The sequence below is a fragment of the Elephantulus edwardii genome, unplaced genomic scaffold (assembly GCF_000299155.1).
Source record: "Elephantulus edwardii isolate Elephantulus edwardi_28Jun2011 unplaced genomic scaffold, EleEdw1.0 scaffold00031, whole genome shotgun sequence".
Classification (NCBI taxonomy): domain Eukaryota; kingdom Metazoa; phylum Chordata; class Mammalia; order Macroscelidea; family Macroscelididae; genus Elephantulus; species Elephantulus edwardii.
The window spans coordinates 917,756-943,367 of record NW_006399781.1 but is presented as its reverse complement, the minus strand read 5'-3'; the positions used below and the strand labels follow the sequence as shown (position 1 = coordinate 943,367).

The following is a 25,612-nucleotide window of genomic DNA, read 5'->3' as shown; positions in this document are numbered from 1 at the left end:
CAGGGTTGCCTTTATAGTAAAAAAAGTTATTTCTAGATCCATCTTGAAGTACAACATCGTGAGTGACAGGATCACATCCATACGCTTACAAGGAAGTCCAGTAAATACCACTGTCATTCAGATATATGCACCAACAACCAGAGCCAAAGAAGAAGAAATAGATGATTTCTACCAAGAAAAGGGTTAGCTTTTCAAATTTTCTTGAAAACACAATACTATGGTTTGTTTATGGGTATATAAATATATATGAAGGTGGCATAGTGATTAAAGTCCTCAAATGCTACCCAAAGTCAGTGGTTCAAACGCATTGGTCAGTCTTTGGGAGAAAGATGTGCTCTGCTTTTGTAAAGATGACAGTGTTAACACTGAGGAAGTTTTATTCTTCCCTATGAAGTTGCTATAAGTAAGAATCAACTCAAGTGGTGGGCTTGGGTTTGGGGAAGCTTGAATTAAAAAGTCTAGACGTAAACCCTTTACCTGTCATGCTTACTTTTTTAAAACAGCATGTGGAGAATTATTGTGAAATTAAGAATTACTAACATTAAAAACTTACAGCAGACTTGTTGAGGGTCTTTTGAAATAGTTTCATTTAGTTTGTATAGTAAGATCTGTACCTGTAATTTGTGTGTCCGTGGTGAGAATGCAGTTGATGTTTTCAGATATGACTATATGAGCACATTGCTATTATATAAAGAATGGTATCCTAAAAAAAAAAAGAATGGTATCCTGAAGAAATGGGACAAAGATGGGAATACTGTACAGGAAAAGCAGCAGAAGGAGAATTCAGTGTGAGTTTCTGCGGGATACAGTATAATAAAGACCAGAAGCCACACTCCTTTTACCGTCTTATCTGTGCCTAGAGCTCTTACAAGCCCCTAAATGGTGCAAGTGATTAACACACTCAGACACTAACTAAAGGTTTGAGGTTTTAGTCTATTCAGAAGTGCCTTGGAAGAAAGGCCTGGCAATCTACTTCCTGAAAAAAATCAGCGATAGAAATCCCTGCGAACCAGAACTCTGGCTCGCATGAGAGCTCCACAAATCAACCTCAACCCTCACGGAAACAGAATTGGATTCAGTTTTGGTTCTTGCAAGAAGTGAGTGTGTAATGAATGTGTGGCACTGCTAACTAACCATGAGGTCAGCAGTTTGAGTTCACCAGGCACTCTTCACAACGAATAATCTCTTTCTGATAAACATTTACTTCAGAAACACTATGGCAGGCTGCTGTGAGTCAGAATCAGACTACATGGTGGTGAGTTTGGGATTTTGAGTAAAGTGAAGATTAAACTCAAATATCAGTTTCTAGGTCTAGCCTTCTAATTCCCTAACCTGGTTGGGAGGCTGGTGGCTTAGTGGTAAGAAGTTGTGCTGTAACCTCTTGCAGCACTTCAAATCCACCAGCTGCTCCACAGGGGAAAGTTAAACAGTCTTCTCCCGTGTGATTTCCTGCCTCCAAAAACCGACTGCAGGGTCAGCTGTGGGTCGGTTCTGACTCAGCGGTACACAACACCAACAACTGCACATTAAAATCATGTGCAGCCGCTTCCTACAGTATAATTACATAGAATCAAGATCAGTTAAAGTGGGCTTCTTGGGACGTGTAACCGGAACATTCACATTTTAAACTTACTCAAGGCTCTAACCTTTTGTTAGAGAATTGTGTGGGCACATACATGCACTTTAACAGCTTTCCAGTTTTAACAATATCCTCTCTGCTCCCCAAATGAGATTGTTTCTTAAACTCAGCAATATGAGGTGGGAAAGAAAAAAAAATACTTGTATTTTTTTATTGAGTGATTCCAGTATTACTAATACCTTGTGTTTGATTGATTTCAGGCTCGACTGACCAAAGAACATCGCTGGGGAAGTTCTTTACTTTCCAGGAACCACTCCTTAGAAGAGGAATTTGAAAGAGCAAAAGCAGCAGTGGAGGTAACTTCCTTAAAGCTGGCTTTGTTTTCTGAGAATCACTCACTTAATTAGTGACGTCTAGTCATTGCCAATGTGTAGTGACGTCTAGTCATTGCCAATGTGTAGTGACCTCCATCAGTTTTCCACACCTGTAATTCTTTAGGTGAGGACACAGTCCACACTCTGCCATAGAGCGGTTAGTGAATTCGAATTGCCGACCTGTTGGCTAGCAGCCTAAGGCATCACATGCTATCTGACAGAGCCCAAAAATCGAACATCAGCCGGGTATATGTGGAATGGGTCTTAGTTTACCAACACATAAAATAGCCATGATTATGATTGTTAAAATGAGATTGTTATCAAAGAACCTTTGGTTTTCCACCAGAGATGCCTTACAAAAGTCACCTGCGTACTGATTCTGTTAGCTGTTAGCAGTGACTGTTTGAAGTTCTGTGTCAAAGAGGACTCGGGGCCCAGTTTGGGCTCCTCAATGGGTATAGTCATGGATCTACAATGTCTTTCTTTGGGTCACACTTGATGTTTTTCTCTCTCTACTACAATATCTGCAGTTACAGATATTGCTGCTGCTGGGATATAATCCATGGGCTTTCTTAACTAAGAAAGAGCCTGGCTGGGTTATTGTTAATCCATCATGCCTTGAACAATAGATTTTTACTACTAAGAGTCCCCAGTTGATGGTGGGAGGTGTTTGATTAACATTTTGTTGTGCAAATATGTCGGTACTCCCTCTGTTTTCTCCTTGAGTTCTGGGCTTCCAATCTGGTTTTTCCTGTCCTTCCTTACCTGCCCACCTTTGGTTCTGGCAAATGCTGCCCTGTTGTTCTGGCACAGAAATTGTTCTCTGAAGCACGTTCTTTGGGTTTTATATTTAAAGGCCCTGGTATTTGACACAAATGTGATCTCTGGAAGTCTCTTCAGTTTCAGACTAGAAGACTGGCCCAGGGCAGCAGTGGTAGGTTGCCCTCTAGTCTCAGAATATTGAGTCTGATCTATTTTGTTTTCATGATGAGTTTTGGTCTACTTTAAAAAAAAAAACAAACAAACATTTTAACCTGGACCTTCTATTATGATCTTCGTCAGAGTGGTCAGTAGTGGTAGCCAGGCGCCATCCAGGACTTCTGGTTTCAAGTTAGAGGAATCTGTGATTCATGTGGACAGGAGTGCCTGATGCATTTTTAATAACTTGAATCAATCCTTTGACTCCTATATTTCATTTTCTAACAACTGTAAATAGAAACAATAATAATTAGGACATAATGATGGAAGAAAGTTAGGAAGTAAATTGGTTGTATTTGCTATTGCTCAAATCCATTTTCTTCTTGGCTAAAACTGCACAAGTGAATCACAGATGCTGTCTACGATACTTATCAAGCCTTTGCTAGACTGCTATTTGAGAGGGGAAATTTTCACTGAAACAAAATATGAACTTGTTAGAGTCTGCACTTCTATTTCTGATATGAAATCTGGAAAATTGAAAATATCCTTGAAATGTGGTTCATTATGTGGCTATCTTACCACTAGAATTTGGATTAAATGATTGTACTATGGGAAGCCTTTCAGTAATTCTACACTTGAAGTTCAATATAATCATACTTGCAATTTAATATTAAAAGGCTTCTTTTTATTCTGAGAAATAATTCTAACCATAATTTCATATCGTCACTCAGAAACCCAATAACTCTTTTATCTCACTGTGGTACAGTCACTCACATTTCTTCTTTTAATTTTGACATTATTTTTTCATTTTTTTAAAAGTTCATGCATTTATTACTCTTGAAAAGTTTAGTTAAGACCAGCTGAGTCTGACCTGTTTTTCAAATGCATTGAGCCTGTATCTCAATATGCATTAAATAGGAACTACTGGGACTTTATTATTTAAGCATCAATTATGTGTAGCACACTGAATTAACATTGAAATTAGAATTTATTAGACTCCATTCATACTGAGAAAGACAATAGGCTCATATGTAAAAGAACCAAGCTTGGACCTAGCACCTTCTGGTCCACCCTGTGATAAAAATTTGCATTCCCATCTCAGAAGCACTGAATCAGAATCAAAATGCAGATGCAGAACCAGCTTATTCTAATTTGAAGTGCTGCACTAGACTGAGTCAATTACCAAGTAAGATATCAATAAAAAAGTGGATGCACATATATGCATAAATCACTTCATGTCATAGTTTTAGAGAGCTTTAAAGGCATCTGTCCCAACTTTCACGCACACAAAAATTTTTTTTTCTTAAAATGTAATTGACTAATTATCCCTGTTTCTATTTGAACACTCCTCATTAAAGGCAGGTCACTTCAAGAAAACTCATTACTGTCTTGGACAGTTCTAACCTTTCAAGTGCTCTTTCTTTATGTTATGCTGAAATTTGCCTTCCAGCCTTGCTTGGTCTATAATGTGTCCTCACTGAAGCAAGGAGGAATGAGTTCAGTGCCGGCTCCGTGTGGTCCTCACCTAGCCTCACCAAGTTTTGTCTTCCCGGCATGTCTTTGTCTCTCATGGGCATTGAGAATACTGTGCTGCAGTTCTAGCTTTCTCATCAATAGTTCTGAAACCACACACATTAACTTCTCTAGCCTTCAGTTGCTATACCACTATGATTCTTTCCAACTACAAAATCCTAGGAAACTGTGCTGTCCTCTCATTTTCTGGCACACTCTCATCCATTGCTGCAGTCACTGTGTCAATCCATGTGGTTGAGGATCTTCCTCTTCTTTGCTGTCCCTCCACCTTCCCAAGCATGATGTCCCTCTCCAAAGAGGAGCCTCTCTTAGCAACATGTTCAAAGATCTTCCTAAACTAGACACTAAAGAAATTAACCACAGCTAATGAACCTCCGGTCTAACAGCATAGATCAGAAGACTAACTTGGAGCAAATCACTTTCTCCTTCAACTTAAGTTTTCTCGCTTATAAAATGGTGGGAGCTTGGTTTCCACGTGTTCTGGTTTCAAATAGGCAAAATGATGGTGTGGATTAAATTATATGCTCCCAGAATATGTACTGGAGCTCTTCCAGCCTCTTTGGTCTCAACCACAGAATGACGATGAGAAGGGAACATCATCTTTTGGAAAGTGTCATGATAAGACACACACATTGGAACACTGCTGTGACTCTAAGGTTACCGTCTTCAGAAGTCAGTCTGTGGCATATGTGGTACCCTGCCAAAGACAAGAGAAAGTACAACTAGAATACTAGAGTTGTTGTTGTTGCTCTGTGCCATCGAGTCCCTGTGACTAATAGCGACCCTATGTACAAGAGCTCTAAACGCCGTTCTATCCTGTGCCAACCTAGCCATCTCAAATGCACTCATTCCCACCACTCCAGTCACAGAATCGATCCATCTCCTAGAGGGTCTTCCTTTCCTGCGCCATCCCTCCACTCTCCCAAACGATGTTCCTCTCCAAGGACCAGTCCCTCCTTGCAACATGCCCAAAGGATGTCAGACAAAGCTTCAGAATCCTTGACTCCAAGGAGCATTCCAGCTTCACCTTCTCCAGGACAAACCTGTTTGTTCTCCTAACAGTCCATGGTACATTCAACACTCTTCTCCAAAGTTAAAAGATGAAATATCCCTTGTAATGGTCCTATGAGACACCTAAATTTTGTTCAGGGCAGAGTCAAGTATGGATTTCATAAAGTAACAATTATGTTTAATCCCAAAAGGGCAATTGTTGCAGCATGCAGTTCATCCTAACAATCCCAACATTTAGATGTACAATAAATGTTGCTTGTTATTGTTGTTATGTGCCGTCACATTGCTTACAACTCACAGCGACCCTACATACAAGATCCTTAAATCCTGTTCTATCCTGTGCCAGCCTCTCTGTTTCTGACACACCTATTCCCATTAATCAAATCACTGATTCGATCCAGCTCACCAGCGGTCTTCCTCTCCTGCTCTGTCCCCCCACTCTCCCAAATATGACGTCCCTCTCCAATGACTGGTCACTCCTTGCAACATGTTCAAAATATGTCAGATGAAGCTTCAGAATCCTTGCCTCCAAAGAGCAGCCTGGTTTCACCCTCTCCAGGACAAACTTGTTTGTTCTCCTAACAGTCCATGGGTTAGGGAATTAAAAGTAGGCACTCGAATTCTTAATTAATTCTATAATTCCATTTGGGAATAGAGTTTTCATGATTGTAATAGTGAGACCATATCAGTGTACAGCATGATTTAAACCTGTCAGTGTTGAAATACGAAAAGAGCATTGGAGGCACAGAGAAGAAGGCACATGTCACAAAGTGGTTGCCAAGAAATAAAGGGATGCCTAAGCCTACTGAAGTTTAAAGATCCTAATCTAGTCTCCCTCGCTGAGCCCAGCTCCACTGCCTCCAGCTCAGTTCCTTTCACATACCAAGCTCTTTGCCCTCTGTTTACAGGTTCTCTTCTCTCAGCCAGAAACTGTCTCCTCTAGGTCCTTGTGTGTAAGCGTCTTCTAGTCGGTTAACCTTCCGCTTAAATGCCAACCCTTCAAAGCAGCTGAACTTGCCCACTCATCATTCTATTTCTAGAATTTTCTTTCCTCACTATTGCTGTTTATCACTGAAGCTTTCTTTTTTATTTTTTTTTTTTTTGCCTGTTGTCTAGACCAGAGCCTAACAAAAAAAGAATAGTGCTCAGTAGATAATTTGTCAAATGGAAGGATGGACAATTGCCAGAGCCTTAAAATATGTAATACTCCTGTCCATCTGTCTGTGAAACATACGAAGTCCCTGAGTGGTACAAATGGCTAAGGAGGTTGGCTGCCAACCAGAGAGATGGAGGTTCAAATCTTATTTGTGGTAAGTCAGAAGAAAGAGTGGGCAATCTCCTAAGAAGCTAGCCACTGAGAACCCTGTGAAGTGACACACATGGGCTTGCCCTCAGTAGGAACTGGTTTGAAGGCAACTAGGTTTCTTGCACATAAATTACCATATAAGCATCTGTTTTAATTTAGCATCTTCATTTTGATAGTTATTATGAACAAAGAATTCTGCCTGTAGCATGCAAATTTCTGGAAGTAAGATTGTGCTTAGCAGCGTCCTCTGTGGTTGCCTTGGTCTTGATATTAATCAGAGAGACACTCTTATAAGAATACAGAGAATGCCGACCAGTCTTCCCAGAAAGCAGCACTGGATGCATTTTGTGGTTGGTTTGGTTTGGTTTTGTTTTACTAAATGCCTTTTTATTCCCATTCAACCTGCATCCAACTCAACTGATCTTTTAGCTGAAAAAGCTTAAAATCAATTCTCTCTTGCTGAGGAAAAGACAACTGAAAATGTGTATACATTTATTGCATACAGTGATGGACTTGGAAACCTTGTTTATGTGCAAAGACTGGTATTCCTTAAGCTCAGGCTGAACTGTGAGGTCCAGCAAGGCCTTTCATGCATGAAGCTTTTATACCTTCACACAATATACATGTCTTATTGAAAATCCACTGCAAAATCATCTTTGCAAACATTGCCATTTTAGAACAAAAAAACCAGCAACTAAGCTAAAAAAAATATAATGCATGTTGCCTGAGCAGGAGGGGAGAAATACTTCCACCACACTCCCTCCTGGACTTCCCCCATAGCCAGCAGCAAAATGCACTGTCAGCTCCTCGCACTCCCAGGAAGGCTGCACAGGGAGGCACAGAAGTGAGGATGGAGAAGGGGTGCTGGGAGCTCAGCGAGGCCTGAAGTTGCCTCCCAGGAAGCCAGATCCCTGGAGAGAACTGTGCTGCATCTGCAGAGGACAACGAAGGTCACCAGGGACATGAGCACACCTGCAAACACAAGACAAAAATACCTCCCATAGAGGGAAAGTGAGCCAGCCCAGCATTCAGTATTGTATTTAAACAGTCAGTCTCTCTAGGTGCCTCAACCTGCAGAATAAACTGGCTCAAGCAACAAATTCATAAGGCATGAAGCTCCTGTTTAAACCAGGCACTATGCTAGCTGTATTGAATGTACTAGAGAACTGAATGTTCCATGGACTGCCAAAAGAACAACAAATCTGTCTTGGAGAAAGTGCAAACAGGATGCTCCTGAGAAAAAGGATGGTGGCGCCTCATTTCACATGCTTCTTTTGGGCATGTTGTCAAGAGGACCCAGTCCTTGGGAAAAGCCATCAGGAGGGGATCTGTGAAAGAGAGGGCGGCCTTCAATGAGATGCATTGGCATGGTGACTGTAATAATCACATGCAGAGACTGTGAGGGTGACTCATGATAGGGCGTGGTTCAGGTCTGTTGTTCATAGGGTCACAGTGAATTGTTGTCAGCTTGACAGCAGCTAACAGTGTTTGAGGAGCTAAGGAGAGAAACCTGAATAAATTGAGTGTGTCCCCTTAAAGTACCAGCAGCCCAACAGATGGCTCAGTATGGATTTATATGTCCATCCTCCAAACTAAATGTGAGACTTTTTATAAACAGGATCTCTGATAAAGAAGGCCCCCAACATACTTGCTGAATAGACACATGCGCAAATTAAGAACTTACTCTCCTCGAGTCCTGAGTCATCTACACACCACTTCTCTAATGGGAGCTTAATAAATGTTATAGACTTAACTGACTGAAGATGAACTTTTTGCCCTGGAATCAAAGTCCATCTACCTAGCTCCAATGCAATTATAATTCTCGCTTTATGCATTTTAATTAATGTCTTAACAGTTCTGCTTTTGCCCTGAGGAAGTATTCTTTTGTAGCACATTTTCCAAGGGAATAGTTAAATATGTTGGTGAGGAAAAATGAAGATGTGTGGACAGAGTACAGTAATCAGAGGCAAGAAGCCCAGCTCTGAGTCCTTCCGGCTGATTGATTGAGTCTATTAACTTCTGCTGAAAGCTTTAAGCACAGCTCTGAATACTGCCCTTCCTCTCATTCTCTACTCTTTTTGAGATTTACTTGAGATATTGTTTGTGATTATTTAAAGTGTTCACAAATTCTTTGATACTCACTTTAAGACACAGAGCTGAGGTCTACTCCCCATGAGGTGGGCGTCGCTTAGTGACTTCTTACTCTCAAAGAGAATAGAGTGGAAGTGACAGTGTGTGACTTTGAAGACTACATCATAATAGGTAGTGTGGCCTTTCCTTGATCTCAGTCCTTTGGATTACTCAGTCAGGACAAAACCCAGTGGCTGTGTCATGAGCTCCCTCTGCAGCCCACATGATGAGAAACAAGGCTTCTACACAGCCAGTGAGGAGCTGAAGCATCCTGCCAACAGCCACATGATTGAACCCTGTTGGTGGTGGAACCGCCAGCTGTAGCTGAGCCTTCAGATGGCAAAAGCACCAGCCAATAGCTTATCTACAACCTCAGAAGAGACTGTGATCCAGAACCACCTAGCTAAGCTTCACATAGTTTCTTGACTCAGAAGTTATGATATAGAAAGTGTTTGTTGTTTTAAGTTAAGAAGTATTGACCTAGGGGGTCTGGGGGTGTATTGCGTAGCATGCTGTACTGCTAATCTAAAATCTGCCAGTTTGAATCCATCAGCTGCTCCGCTAGAGAAACATGGTCAGTCTCCTAAGTGTTCACAGCCTTAGAAACTGATGGGTTGCCAGGAGTTGGCATCAACTCAACCGCTGTTACTATGATATACTATTAAGTCGGAACCAATTCACAATGGACTCTATGGTGGGTTTTCAGGGGCGGTAAATTGCATGAGAGGAGATTGCCCATCATTCATTTATGGATTTGAGCATTGTGTCTGAAGATTGCTCTAGCAACTCCTACTTCTAAGCCACCAGAGCTCCCTAAACTGCAAAGGGTGATATGTTGGAGTACTTCATAAACAATAGACAATGCTTGCACTGCTCTCTTCCCAGCATTGCCCTGGTCACTCTCTTCCTCCCCAGCTCCACTACCAATGCTTTTCAAAGCTGAAAAGTAATCACCATTGTAAATACAAACACAATTTATTCATTCATTCTCGAACAAGGAATTCATGTCTAATAGTCCTCTTGTGCTATCTAATCACCAAAGAAAGATGAGTAGAGACAGTTCAAGCTCCTTAGGGACATTTTATTCCTTTGCCAAGAAATCAGTTCATGGACTTGACTTGCCTCAGCTCCTCTCTGCCTAGTTCTAGGCCCTCTTCAGGACAAGCTTCACTGAGTTCTACCTTCTCGCTTTCCCTTATTTCTGTGTTCTGTTTCACAAACACAACCCTCATGATAATATTCCTTCCTTCTCTTCAGGCTTCAGGATAACCTTTCCCTTGGAAGTATCTTATCAAAATCTTAGGCAATGTTTGTATTTACTGCAGTAAGAACATGGATTGTTCTAAAGAGCTAAATGCTAAATTTAAGTCCCTCATTCTAGAAATGTGAAGGTGTAAGTTTAACTAGGAGACACTAAGCAATGCCTAACCCTAGCTCTTAGTTTAGCTTAAACTGAGACATAAGCTTAAGAACTCTTTGCACATAGTAATTCTGTTTTCTGCTACAGTTATTTCCTGTGAATGTTATAGATCTGATAGGTGGCTAAGAAACAAAATGATTGAAAGAAATTGGAGTTTGCTCTTGAACCTCCTTTATTAAGGTAGGATTATGTACAGAACTGCTGACTTGGATGCCCTCCTACCAAGAAGATTATCTATTTCCAGTATCCTCTTAGATTTCCTTTTGCTTTCTATGACAGTGTCACCTCTTGGAAGCAGGTGGAAGGGATTAATGGATTAAACACTAATAAGAACATCCTGGCTTATATTCAATATCTGAAAGAGAGTGGCTGGTGGAAATACATGAAAACATTCTATGGGCATTATTGAAGAAATCTGGAAGTTAACTGCTTAAGAAGCAGATGTTCTAACGTTTAGCCCTTCCTGTCAGCTGCCTTGATTCCCATGCTAGATTGTAAATCTGATAAAGATCTCCGTGTACATCTGATAAAGATCCAGTCTTTACGTAGATTACTTAAAAATTGGGCATGTTGTGAGTTCATTAGGAAACTGGAAAAACTGCATTTGTTTTTACATTTATTTCATTTTAGCAAGCAAAATGTGGCTTCCCCCAAAATGATATGAAACATAGATAAGAAATATTGTAGGAAGTAGCTAAGAGAATACACCATCCCCTTTTCCTTATGAATCAGGGTGAAGTCTCTCTCAGGGAGGAGTGATAGGGAATGGCAAAGGACACACCGACAAAGGAGATTAATCAGAACTGACTTTGACAAGCACTGTGGCAATTGGACAATTAAAGCAGACATTCAGATGGCGGGGAAGAAGAACAAACTGGGGAGGAGGGTAGAGAGAAAGGTGCAGCAATGAAGGAATGAAAACCCCAAATCCCTGTAAATGTTCATTAAAACTAATAAAATTTAATAAAAAAAAACCAAACTAAAAAAAAAAGAAATATTGTAGAGTGATATGTGATGAACTCTCGGAAGTTATATCAATTTAAAGCACAAAATGATTTTAGAAAAATTTATAGATAAATGATTACTAAAAAGAAAAGAGATACTTGAAGTTCTTGAAGTCCAACTCTGATTTTTTTTTGTTGTCATTTGAGTGAAAGCGAATTAGTTTTCCATTCAACTTTTAGTACATATCACTCCCTTCTTCTAGTGGTCCTTTTGTGTCTGTTGTGTAATATTAAAGTGGTGAAATCTTTACTTAGTTCAATGCAGCAAAACCTCAGTTAGTTACCTATGACTGGCCTTATAGATAAGCTCCAGACCTAAATGAACCTGGATAAACTCTCTGAACTTCAGACATGAGGAGTCCAGACTTGGGCTTGGGACATCATCTCATCAAAAAACACTTCGTGGACAAATAATTGAGAAAGTAGTTGAACGTAAAAGGACATAACCTTCGTCTGAGGCACCATTGAATAGTTATGGACTACTCTTCCCTTCAGTTACAAGGTCACTATTGTCAGAGATTACTCAAACAAGCAAAAGAAGCATGAGTTTACATGTGCTCCTTTACTAATCTGTGGAGCACAGTTTCACATTTTTCCCCCTCCATCAAAGGTTCTGCTGATATCTATTTCTTTCCTGACCCTGTAACACTTTTCTACCAAACCAAAGTCTCTTTTCTAATTTGCAACCCTTAATAGGGAACACTGATAGCCTAATGGTAAGAAGCTGCACTGCAATCTCAAAAGCACGTGATTCAAATCCACCAGCTACTCCACCAGAGAAAGATGGGCAGATCTTGCCCCCTGCAATCATTTAACCACCTCTGAAAACCCACTGAAGAGTCAGCTATTACCTGGTTCTGACTTGACAGTAGACAGCAACAACAATAAGAACAGAGGAAACTCTGATGGTAAGGAGCTGTGCTGCCAACCTGAAGTCACAAGGTTTGAATCCACAAGCTGCTCCACAGGAGAAAGATGGACAATCTCCTCTCATGCATTATATGGCCTCTGAAAACCCTCTGGAGGGTCAGCTATGGATCAGTTCTGGCTTGACAGTACATAACAACAGTAATAAAGAGGGAAAAGAAAACTCTGGTTGTCAAGTGGGTAAGGAGTTGCACTACCAACTCAAAGGCTGCCAGTTTGAATCCACCAACTGGTCTCGTAATTTACAGCCTCAAAAATTAGCTGTGTGGATTCCAACTCAAATCAAAGTGCTTAATGACAACAATAAAAGGGATGGAGTGCTCAGCAAATACAATAAACAAGACTTGGTTGTACTTATTCACTAATCTATAGTGAACAGTTTCACATGAGTTACACCATGTCTTTTAAAAACATGTGAAACTGTTCACATCAGATTAATAAAAACACACAAGCAAGCCTTTGCTTATGATACTTAGTAAGTGTTCCACCACTGAGAATCAAGATAACTTTTTTTTAGTATCTCTTCGAAGAGATGCTCTGAAGACCATTGAAACTGCAGATTGAAAGTATTTAAATTTTTGGTCAGATGACTGTCTCCAGAAAGAAAATATAAAATTTATATGGAAAAATGAGACAGCATAATATGTGTGTACCAGTTTCAGATTGAATGCTGATTCTGGTCTTAATGCCAATTAAGCCACTTGGTCCTCAGTTTTCTTATCAGTAAAAGGAGAAGATTGGAGTAGATTAAGTTCCATGGTCATGTTCTGTATGACTTAGCAGAACATGGATGAACATTTTCTTTTCATAATTAGATATATATTTCAATATAGGTTATGTAGCTAGCACTTGTAGTTATGGAGACATTATTGTTTAGGCAAGCTTAAATGCCACAAATAATTTCTGCTCAAATACTAGTTAGAAGGTTGGTGATTCAAACCTACCAATCAGTATCTCTGGAGACAGGCCTAATAATATGCTTCCTAAAGGTGACAGCTTTGAAAACCCTATGGAACAGCTCTACTCTGAACACATGGGGTGGCCAAGAATTTAGATTAACTCATCAGCAACTAATAACAACAGAACTAGCAGTCAACTGAAAGAAGAGTATCTGTGACAAAATAGTAACTAAAAAGGTGGCCTCGTGGCAAGAAGCTGAGCTGCAATCCGGAAGGCACGCAGTTTGAGGCCACCAGCTGCTTCATGGGAGAAGAATGGGCCATCTCCTCCCATGCAGTTAACTGTCTCTCAAAACCTGCCAGAGGGTCAGCTATGTGTTGGTTCTGACGATACAGTACATGACAACAACAAAGTAGAATTATAGCAGCAGTAAAAGATATAAATTTATGCTCAAATAACTTCAATTTAGGAAATGCAGGAATTGATGAATTCCAGGCTTGAGGATTAGTTACTAGGACATTAGTTATTAGGACAACACTAGCAGATATAAGATTTCCTAAGAGTGAATTTGCTTGAAGAAAATGGTTTCTTTTCTGTGGAAATACAAATCCCAGGTTGGTGGAGAGCTCTGCTTCATGCTGTCATTCAACTCCCCAAATTTCAGACTCTTTCTCCTTCTTAGTTTGGATGTCATTGTCTTCTGCATAGTCAGAGTCTAAGGGTAGCACTTGTGCCAGCACCAAGTAGAATGAAGAGCACATGGCGGAGGCAGGCCCATCAGCCTCCAGGTTCCAGCACAGATCTTTCTCACCCGCTCACTCTCTATGGGTAGAAACCTGGTCAAGTTGTCTTCACCCCAAACTAGGAGAGAAGCTAAAAACTAGCTCCAGTTCTATCACCAGAGAAGAAAGGGGAAAGCATGTTCAGAGTGGTAGCCTCAGACACAAGTCTTTCTGGCTCCAGTGGTCTTAAGTGAAATTTGAGTGCAGGAATATTTGAAGGTTAATCAAATATTTACCTGTCTTCCTTGCCTCCGTTATTTCATGACTGTTTCCTTGCCTTTTAGAAATGATAATTACATAATATTCTAATAAATTTTATCCAGGAATAATGTCATTCCATTTCTCTGTAATACTTCATCTTTTTTTAAAATTATTATTAAATTTTATTAGTTTTAATGAACATTTACAGAGATTTTGGGTTTTCATTCATTCATTGTTGCACTCTTTTCTCTACCCTCCTCCCCAGTTCGTTCTTCTTCTCCCCCCCCCCGAATGTCTGTTTTAATTGTCCAATTGCCACAGTGCTTGTCAAAGCCAGTTCTGATTAATCTCCTTTGTCAGTGTGTCCTTTGCCATTCCCTATCACTCCTCCCTGAGAGAGACTTCACTCTGATTCATCAGGAAAAGGGGATGGCGTATTCTCTTAGCTACTTCCTGCTGAAAAGGGACGCTGTAGGTTTCAGGGTGAAGATCTTCTCTCACTACTCTAAAGGGCCCCTTTGGCAGTAGGAAACACATAGACTATTATGAAGATTAATTTTAGAATTTAGATGCACTGTTATCAATTGTGCTTAGCCGTACATGTTCATATCCTTGAAGATGTATCATGGAAGTGTTGCAGCCTAGAAGACACAAATTTAACAAGTTAAAAGTACATGAGTCAAAAATTAAAAAAGCAATAATATTCCGAGTAAGGTTCTAATAGTGGCACAAATCAAGTTACAGAGGGAAGGTGGTTCTTACAATAAAAGGCCTATAGACTAGCACTTTGTCTATTATAGTGTAGAAGTTAGGAACCACAAGATGTCATTTATGGCTCAGCTATGTCATTTATGGTTCTTAAGTCTTGGAGCAAATTCCATCTACCACTGGGCTGTTTCACAACTCGGAAGTTCGCATGCAAGGTAGAGGTGAAATAAGGAACTGCTTATGAGGTTTTCCATCCATTCCAACAACTAAGAAGTAGTGAGAAGAGTTGGGACCTCAGAAGGCTTTTAGGACCAATTAGTAGGCTCTGTGTCCAAAAGAAAAAGAATATACTTACCAGTAATGTTAATGCTCACCCACAGCTCTTCTGGGAGGATCTAAATCATTGAAGCATCCTCCTTTGTTTCCAGCTAGGAGCTGGGGCCTGTCAGTCCTGTCTGCCACGAGGACCTGATGTGGGCCACCTTGGCCAAGTGTCCTTCAGAGCCAAACTTAAAGCAAGTGAGTGGGAACTTCTTCTCTACTCCCTTGCCTATCTGTGGCTCTTGTCTGTGACACTGTCTACTGAAGTGGCCCAGCTTTCCACAGTGGAAGCAATTCTGACTGTAATACTTCATCTTTCCATTAGCAGTGGTACTGCTCCATAAGCCAAACACCAGTGTTCTAGAAAACTTCTGTTTTATTGATGATTATTATTATTCCTAGTTGATTGATAAAGAATAAAAAATGGACTTTGCAGGTTGAGTGCCTTGTTGTTGCCATAGGAAAAGTCAGAGATTGAAATAATTTTTGTCATGAGTTCTCTAGGCAAGTCATTAGAGCCCATTCTGAGTCTGTGAAAGATTTATCATAAAAGAAAATCAAAGTCATGAATGACTTACATCTTTCTTCCAATGATAATATTTAAGCTGCTCATTGGTTTAATACTTAGAACAGCAAACACATAACCATCCAAGGACTCAGTGGAACATCAGCAATTCCCCATGCACAAAAAGGCTTTCTCCATATCCTTTCTTCTTTTGACTTTAGCATATTGAATCAAACGTAAAGTATATAATTGATGTTCAGGAAACATATCCTAATTTTTATAGGCCAAAACAGCATCTTTCACATCTTAGTTATATAATTAATGTAATTCAATGACATCAATCAAATTGTATAACCATTACTAACATCCATTGCAAAATTTTCCATCACTATAAAAAGAACCCAGTGTTTTCTAATTTTCCTATTCTTCCCTCCTTTCCCCAATATTTCCTTCAGATTAATACAGTGATTGTTTCCCAGGCCATCCTGCCTCTTTCTCCCAAAAGCTTATACGTCCTAAAATTTCAGTGACATTCCAGAAGGTTACCTGTCTTCTCTGTCACCTCTGGCACAGTCTTATGAAATGTCCACAACCATATCACCTTACAGCTTGGGCCTCATAGTACCGGTTCCTGTGGTCCATTCCAACCCTTCAGAGAGGGTGCTGAAATCCACAGGAGGTAAAGGGCTTACCCTCAAACATTGCTCATTACTGGCAAGTGGAACAAGAACCCACCTTTGCACAAGCTCTTGGGATTGTTCATAGAGGGGAGAAATTTTGAATTCAGATCTAAACAATACTGAATATTACCTGAACTTGGATTTAGTTGAAAGATATTTCTTTAATTATGGTGGCCTAGTGGCAAGAAGGTGCACTGCAACCCAGAAGGCATGTGGTTTGAATCCACCAGCTGATCTGCAAGAGAAGGATGGGCAATCTCCTCCTATGCCGTTAACTGCCTCTGAAAACCGATTGGAGGGTCAGCTATGGTCAGTCCCAACTCTATATTACGTTAAAAAAAATGTTGGTTTTAACTTATATTCAAATTCTCTTATATTCTTTTTTGTAGGGTTTTTTACTGTACAACAAGTATGAGGATGGGGGAAGCAGAGGGGTGAGGATGGATGGGAGGGGGGTGGCACAAATCATAGGGTCACACAATTTGATGGGTGGGAAGGTAAAGGAAATTAGAAAGATCTGGTGCAAAAAACAATGTATATGAATTTTGTAAATAAACCAATATAAAATTATTTTATATTCTTTGAAATCCACATAAACTCATGACCAGAGATGGACTGAGAGAATTGGAGTCATAGTGAGAGTCAGTAGAAGGCAGTCGTTATGTATCATTGAGTTGGAACCAACTCATGGCTGACTCTCTGGCAGGTTTAGGGCTGTTGTACATAAGGTCGCTATGAGTCGCAGGCAACTCGATGGCGCAACAGTACAACATATTAACTGTCACAATATAAGACCCCAATCCTCTGGATGCATATTGGAGAGATTCACCCTTGTTTAGGGAGAGTAAGCCTTTGGAAGGAGCTGAAACTTGTTAGAAGAGCAAGCATCACAAACAGTTGAAAGAGGGTGTAGAAGCAGGAGAAGAAAAGCCTTCAAAATAGTGGGTGGCGCACATGGAATCACATAGAGCTATAGATGAATGCACGTCAAATTCCATGCAGTTACCAGGTACCACTAGAGTTGGTCAAGTTTAGGGCAGGAACAAAGGAAGGAGAGATGAGATGAGGAAGTAGAGAGGTAAGGCAGGAGTCAGATCATTGATGCTTCCTTCAACAGACTTACATGAAGCATGTACTATGTTAAGATTCCAGATTTTTATCTCACTGGCTTTGCCTTCCCAGAATCCTTTTCTGGCTCCTGCACTTGATTCTGTCTCCTACATTTGACAGATCTCCAACATGCAGGCTCATGGCCACCTTCTTTTCTCTGTCTAGATTTTCTCCTTAAACATCTCTTTCAGCTCCAGGAATTTCAGTACTACCTATATGCTTGTGATTCTCAATTTATGTTTAAATCTGGTCTGCTCCTCAGAAGCAGTCTTCTTCTCCAACTGCCTGTTCATACCAGTTGGAGGTCTAATATACATCGTATGCTTAACATGCACTAACCCAGTCTTTAGTGCCTGCCCAAGACAGTAATAGCACATTTTGCTCAGAACAGAATTCTGTGGGCCATCCTTTTCCTAAAGTGTTATATCTAATCCAGCAGAAAATCCTCTTGGAACAGCCTCCAGACCAAAGGAATCCAACCATCTCTATCATCTCCTGTTATTAAATATTGCTGCAAACCCCCTGCATCCTTAATCTGAAGTGCTGCTATAGCTCCTGGTCTTGTTCCCTCATACACCATACTCACCATAACATCACTATTCTCTTCTGAGATGCTACATCACACCATATTGCTCCCTTGCTTAATATGCCATTGTTTCCCACCACAAGTCAGGATAAGAGTTCTTATTTATAACCTACAGAACATGAGTTAGCTCCTGCTGTTGTGCCCTCTTACCCTTCGCTGCCTAATTAGTTTAGAGCATGCTGATTAGTTACTGATTATTGTAGAGTCTGTAGGTCATGTAACAACCAACACTTTTCAACAAACTGCCCACGAAACTTTTTTTGGCCTGCTTATGAAGCTACAGCAGAACACTGGGGGAAAACAATCTCAAAGTAAAACAGTATAAAAGAAAAATTATGTTTAAATTAAAGAAAACAAACCCAATCTGAGTCTCATGATTGACTTATAGCTGAGCCTCTAATGGATTTTCAGAGTCTGTAAATCTCACAGATTGCCCATCTTTGTTGCACAGAGCAGATGGTGGATTTGAGCAGTTTGCTTTGTGTTAGTAGTACATACAGCTCTTTACCTGCTGGGCACTAAAGCTCTCTGAACACTAGGTAAAGGGGAGAGGTGAATATTAAAAAGATATAACCTATTATCTTCCAGTCTTTCTGGCCTTTCTGTCCCTCACTCCTCCAAGTTTATAATCATCTCCATGTTCTCTATCTATGATGCTTCTCTCTAAATTATTTAAATCACAGCTCAAATGTCACTGTCATTGAGACAACTTTCCTCATCACCTTTTCTAAGAGGCATTATTCATAATTACCCTATATTTCTTTATAATGCTAATAACGATCTGAAATTGTACTGTTCATGTCTTTACATTAATTTTTTTTCTTGTTCCTTTACTCCTAGACTAGTAACTCCATGAAAGTGGGGACTTTCTCTTGTTTATCATTGTATTTCCACTCCATAGACCAATGTCAAGAGTGTTGACCAAGCTGAAATTGTTAACAATCTCAGTCTCTTCCATATCTATCGTGCTGCTGCCAATTGGCCCAGTGGTGAGGATTTTTGTCTTCTCAATGTTGAGCTTCAATCCATAATTAAGGCTGCAGTCCTTGACCTTCTGCACCAAACACTTCAGGTCCTCCCCAGTTTCAGGGAGCAGTGTTGGGTTATCTGCAAAACACAGGTTGTTGATGAGTCTTCCTCCAATCCTGATGCCACATTCCTCCTCATAAAGACCAGTCTCCCAAATTATCCGTTCCACATACAGATTGAAAAGACTTTGAGACAGGACACATCCCTGATGTACTCCTTTCTTGATTTGGAACCATACAGTGTTTCTTTGCTCTGTTCTGATAACTGCTTCCTAGTCCAAGTATAGGTTTCACATGAGCACATCAGGTGTTTTGAAATTCCCATCCTTTTTAATGTTATTCACAATTTGTTGTGGTCCTCACAGTCAAGTACCTTTACATAGTCAATTAAACACCGATATACATTCCTCTAGTACTCTCTGCTTTCATCCGAGATCCATCTGACATTGACTATTATGCCTCTAGTTCCACGGCCTCTTCTAAACCCAGGTTATATCTATCCGGTAGTTCTCTGTGGATGTATTGTTCCTTCAGGTATTAGATAATCTTCAGCAAGATTTTGCTTGCATGTGCTATCAGTGCTATTGTTTCATAATTTCCATACTCGTTTGGTTCACTTTTTAATGAAATGCAAATTTAGTTTCCTTGGTTCCACAATCAACACTCTTAGTACCCGCAGTTAAGAAATTATTAGGAGCATTTGCTGTCAGGGACCTCTCCAGAGTGTGAAAATGCAATGATGTCAGTCTTGAGACTGAGGTGCACCTGATCCAAGTCATGGTCTTCACAATTACTTGCTATATATCAGAGAGCTGGACAATGATCAGGGATGACAGAAGAGCAATGCCTTTGAGTTGTAGTGCTGAAGAAGGGTATTGAATATTCCATGAACTGCCAAAAGAACAAACAGATCTACCCTGAATAGGGTAAAAACAAGTTGCTCATTCAAGTCAAGGATTTGGAATCTCCAGCTCACATACTTTGGGCATATTGCCAGGAGGGGTTAGTCCTTGGAGAGGGACATCATGCTTGGAAGGGTGGAATGGCAGCGCAAGAGAGGAAAACCCTGGACAAGATGGATTGACTCAGTAATTGGGGTAATGGGAGTGTGTCAGACAGTGAGATTGGCTCAGGACAGGACAGGGTTCAGAGTTGCCATGAGTCATAGAAGACTTAATAGTATAACAACAATAGATCAGTGCCCAACCCTGAGGCCTGCATTAATCAAAAACCACATTGATAATCAATCAATAAACTGTGTTAGATACAAATGAAGAAAACTATGTATGTTAGGTAAATTTATATGGAATTGAAAATTAGAATCAAAACAAGATATGCTTGTCAAATGATTATGTGGTCAATAATATACTTTATAAATCTTATAAATTTACTTTGTTTATTTAATTATGTTTTGCAGATAATGTGTTTTTTATAGAGTTTTGTAACAAGTAGCACTAGTTTTCCAACAGTATGTCATCACTTCATAGTTCTTTGTCTCATTTAGGTGATTCTTTCACTATTTTAAACTTGATCATGATGCTTTTGCTTTTTTAATAGACTAGTGTAAACATAACTTTTAAATTTTTTTTTTTTATTTTTGTGTGAGTGTACCGTCAAATCAGATCTGACTGGTACAGGAGGAGATTGTCCCTCCTTTCCCGGTAGAGCAACTGGTGGATTCGAACTGTGAGCCTCTGGGATTGTAGTTGAAACATAACTTTTATATGCTCTGAGAAATCACAAAATTCACATAACCTGTTTTATTGCTTTATCTATTTCATTTTTGTAACCTGGAACCAAATCGGAATTGTTTTAGAGATATTTCTCCAATTCTCTCTAGGTACGTTTGTTGTTGTGTGCTGTTGTGTTGGAACTGACCCATAGCTGACCCTCCAGCAGGTTGTCAAAGGCTGTAAATCACACAGGAGGTTGCCCATTTTTCTTCTAAGAAACTCCTGGTAGATTTCAGTTGCCTGTCCCTGAGTTGACAGCACCACTTTGGCCATTAGTACTCCCTATCACAACGTTTAGTAAAGAAGTAATTGTCTAAGCCTCTTTTGGACTTTTCTGTTCTATTTGCTTTGTGAGAATTCAACTAAGTATCAGTACTTCTGACTTTATAACCTAACAGTTGAGACTGCAAAAGCTTTAACAGAAGGATATTTTTCCACTCGTATTTCTAATTAATATTAAGCAGAGATCATTACTGTTGTTGTGTACCCGAGTCAGAACTGACCCATAGCTGACCCTTAAGTGGGTTTTCAGAGGCAGTTAATCCCATGGGAGGAGAGTGTACATTCTTCTCCCACAGAGCGGCTTGGTGGCCTTGAGAGACATGCCTTCAGGAGTGCAGTACAGCTTCTTGTCACAAGGCCACCAGAGCTCCTTTTTAAACTTATAGCATTAAATTTTAGAAATTACATTTTCCTCTGTAGAGTTTAACTCTTCTCTTCACTTAAAGATATTTTAAGCTGGAGCTCTGGTGGCCTAGTGGCCAAAAGCTGCACTGCAATCCCAGAGGAGAGTGGTTCGAATCCACCAGATGCTTTGCTGGAGAAGTAGGGGCAATTTCCTTCTGTACCAGTCAGATCTGATTTGATGGTGCACACACAAAAAAATAATTAATTATTTTAAAAGTTAAGCTTAAAACATATTTCTGGAATTCTATTTTAATTTGCTGAGCCATCAACATTGGTTCTACAGGACATATTAGGCAAAGCTTGTTAGGTACCAAGAGGATTCAAAATTTTAACTTTCATTAACAACTTCCAATGTGTTTGAGGTAATACTGCTAATTGAACCAATTATTTATTCTCACTAAGTAGTATAAGGACTATAAATGCTAACATAGCTGTTTAAGTATGACTTTTGTACAAAATGTGTTTGGAATATTTTCCATTTGCAAAGCTTTCTGAATTTGCAAATGTAGGTAATAATTGTAAATTGTAAATGTGAAGCTGTGTGTAAAGTTACCTCTCAAATTTGGAATGCTAAAGTCAATTTTTCAATGACAGGAGAGAGATATACTAAGAATGTTTGGGGAAAAGCCAACTCGAAGGTAACAGAAGGGTCATCTAATTGTAAAAGTGCCTCCTTTTATGAGTTGAAGTATAAAAATGTCTCTTAATTTACTATGGTTATAGTCCATCAGTATTTAAAAATAGAGCTTATTAACCAAGACAAAACTGGTCATTTAAAAACCACCCCCCAAAAAAAAACCCCACCCCGCAAAAAACAAAACTCAACAATCTCCTTTCCTAATCGTAGAAAATTCTCAACAGTGTAATGGTGAAATAACTCGATAGTCCCGTAACCACTGAGCCAATCAGGATTTCCAGGGACCCAATGTGTTACAGAATACAAGAGCACACTACAGAGGCTGCAAGGCTGCTAGTGTGACCTTTCAGAAGCATTGCCAGGCCCTTCTTCCAAAGTGTCTTTGGTGGGTTCAAATGGTCAATATTTAGACTGGCGCATGACACAGTACAAGAAAAATTTACTTCTCCAAAGTATGCTGTCAACCACACAGGAGTGAACAGTTAAACATACTGACAAATGTATCCTCTGGCATGATAAACATTCAAAGTCACACTTTTTAGGTATTGCTGTTCTGTTCCCTTCCCTTAAAAGTAGAAACTACTTAATCTCAATCTAAAAAAATAGGGGTACGAAGCCCAAACAAAACCAACAAAGAGAGAAACTAAAGTTCAAACACATTCTACAACTGACCAGAACACATAAAAATATCAGGAATACAAAAGTAAGAATTCCAAGTTATCTCCTACTAGAGACACAAAAACCTGTAATGTAGGATGATCATGGCCAAGGATGAAATGTGAAATTAGAATAAAATATGTGTAGTTCAGTTGGTAATATTGACTCAATTTTAAATTTCTAGTTTTAATTCTTATACTACGGTTAGGAATGGCATCCACTTGCTAAACAACATGCCTGTGGAAACTCTATGAATTTTGATAAAGGTTGATAGTTTTAGAGGGGCTTCAGGCCTTTTGTTCATAGAGTCGCTGTGAGTCGTGCTCGACTCTAAGGCAATCAAGAACAACAACATTGTTATGTAAGTCGCTAGCTAATATTAGGAGTTGTTGGAGGATATATATGAACTTTTATAACTTTTCTTGTATTCTAAAATTATTTCAGAATAACGAGAGGCTTTGTAGATGGACACAGAGTCAACTGTTTTTCATAGTCACTATTTTTTATCATGGTTTGAAAAACAGTGTTGGCTCAGAATGTTTGCAAAGAAAAACAGTGCAAAAGTCTAAGAAAAAAATCAATTGCTTTTTAATCTACACCAGGTTTTGTAAATAAATTCAAATTACCTTCTTGTATGTGTTCCTGAATCTCTTTATTTAGGACCAATGTGTATATTTTCTTACCTCAAACAGAAAGATAAATCAGTCCCAATGCATCATAACATATTATATAGGAGAATCAAGCTTCACCTCTTTCTACCAGAGTGAGTACCTTTTTCCTTTTCAGAGGAGAGGGCTTCTTTCAACAGAATTATCAGATTCTAGGTGTTTGATGATTAGAGTATGTGGTCTCCATAACAACCTTTCAAAGCCTGCTGAGGAAACTTTTTTTCTCCTTAAAAGCCTATCATTAGAGAGCAAGCTACATCAGAACACTAAGAGAGAAAAAAGTTTTAAAAATATAACATATTATCTTCTTGGTGAAAAAGTGCACCATCTTGACTCCACAGGAAAAAGTCAGTAAAGACCCACTGGAGGGCCAGCCGTGAGTGGTTCTGCCTTATCAGTAATGAGATGAGTTGTTTATTTTGATATATCAGCTTTCACCCTGTTGTACCCAACTACCTATGGTCAACTGATATTCGACATGGAAACCAAAGCTATCAAATGGTGAAATGACAACCTCTTCAACAAGTGGTACTGGCAAAACTGGACAGCTACCTGCAGAAAGCTGAAACATCATACACAAAAATCAACTCAAAATGCATCAGAGACCTGGAATTAAAGCCCAAAACAATAAAGTTCATCAGAGACAAACCGGGATCAAGCTTATATGGCCTAGACTATGGTATAATCTGGAGAGGATAAAATTGATGAATGGGATCTTCTAAAGATTACATCCCTGTGCGTATCAACAACTTTTTCCCACAGAGTGAAAAGAAAGCCTACTGATTGGGAACATATATTTGGCAATACTATTTCAGACAAGGGTCTCATATCAAAAGTTTATAGAATCCTACAGAGCCTACACACAAAAAAAGACTAATAACGCAATTACAAAACAGGCAAAAAACATGGAGAGACTTTTCACAGAAGAAGATATTCAGATGGCAAACAGATACATGAAGAAATGCTCAAAATGACTGGCAATTAGAGAAAAATCGAAACCACAATGAGATACCATCTTATACCAGTAGCAGTGGCAAGTAATAAATGTTGGAGAGGATGTGGTGAGATAGGGATGCTTATCCATTGTTGGTGAGATTGTAAAATGGTACAGCCAGTCTGGAAGGTGGCTTGGCATTTTCTCAGAAAGATGAATATAGAAATTCCATATGACCTAGATATTCCACTGCTTGGAATATACTCTGAGAGATTGAGAACTTAGGCACAAACAGAGGCTCTTAAACCAATGTTCATAGCAGTGTTACTCATCATCACAAGAACATAGAAACAGCTCAGATGTCCAATTACAATCGAATGGATTGAGAAATTGTGATACATTCACACACGAAATACTGCAGAGCATGCAGGAGCAATCATATTTTTTAAAATCACTGCCTAAATTGGGAGGAACTGGAGAGCATTATGCCAAGTGAACTAGCTCAGTCTCATAAGGACAAATACTGTATAAAACCGTTATTATCGAAATAGATAACTAGTAAAACATGTATGAGGTGGGGAGGGTGGAAGCAGAGGAGTGAGGATAGATAGGGTTGATAATCATAGGGTAGCACAATTTGACAGGTAGAGGGAGGGATGGGTTAAGGAAATGGGGGAAATCAGGTATGAAAAATAGTGCCTATAAATTTGTAAGTAAACCAGTATGAAATAATTTTTAAAAAGAAAGAAAAATAATATGACGGAAAATTTTTAAAAGTAAATCTAAAAATAAGTTAATAAACAAGTTGTGTGAAGGAAAAGTCAATATGTAATAATTACATTAATGAGCTGTAATTAATGTTATAAAACAAAATGTGTAAGACAGACAAGGATTGAATGAAAAACTAATAATTTGGAAAAGTCAAATAACAATAACAGAAAGAATGAATAAAGGGGGGAAGAAGAAGACTATTAAATCATTTTAAAGGAAAAATTTTAAAAATATTTCATCAGAAAGTATCAACCATTATCAGTTATGTGTCATTGCCAAATATTTTCCTCCGTCTGTAGGTTTCCTTCTTTATCCTGCTGGAGAGATTTTTTTATATTCTTAGGGATTTGATTCTTTTTTTTATATTGGGAAAAACATATTGGGGGGTACAAGGAGGTGAGGGTTGGGGGCAGAAGGAGGATGGGCCAGGATGCAGTTTCAGAGCTGCACAGTTTGGTCGGTGGGGGGGAGCAGGTGAAGGAAATGATGAGGGTCCAGTGGG

General features: G+C 39.4%; 1 protein-coding gene across 10 annotated transcripts in view; it reads left to right on the top strand.

Moving 5' to 3' along the window:
- PEX5L (peroxisomal biogenesis factor 5-like) overlaps nucleotides 1–25,612 on the top strand; it is a 408,894-nt gene that overhangs the window by 308,139 nt on the left and 75,143 nt on the right. For all 10 annotated transcript variants that reach the window (XM_006884042.1, XM_006884037.1, XM_006884041.1 and 7 more), the window contains one exon: nucleotides 1,840–1,935. In XM_006884042.1, the coding sequence (XP_006884104.1) occupies nucleotides 1,840–1,935 (96 nt within the window). The remainder of the gene's footprint in view (nucleotides 1–1,839; nucleotides 1,936–25,612) is intronic.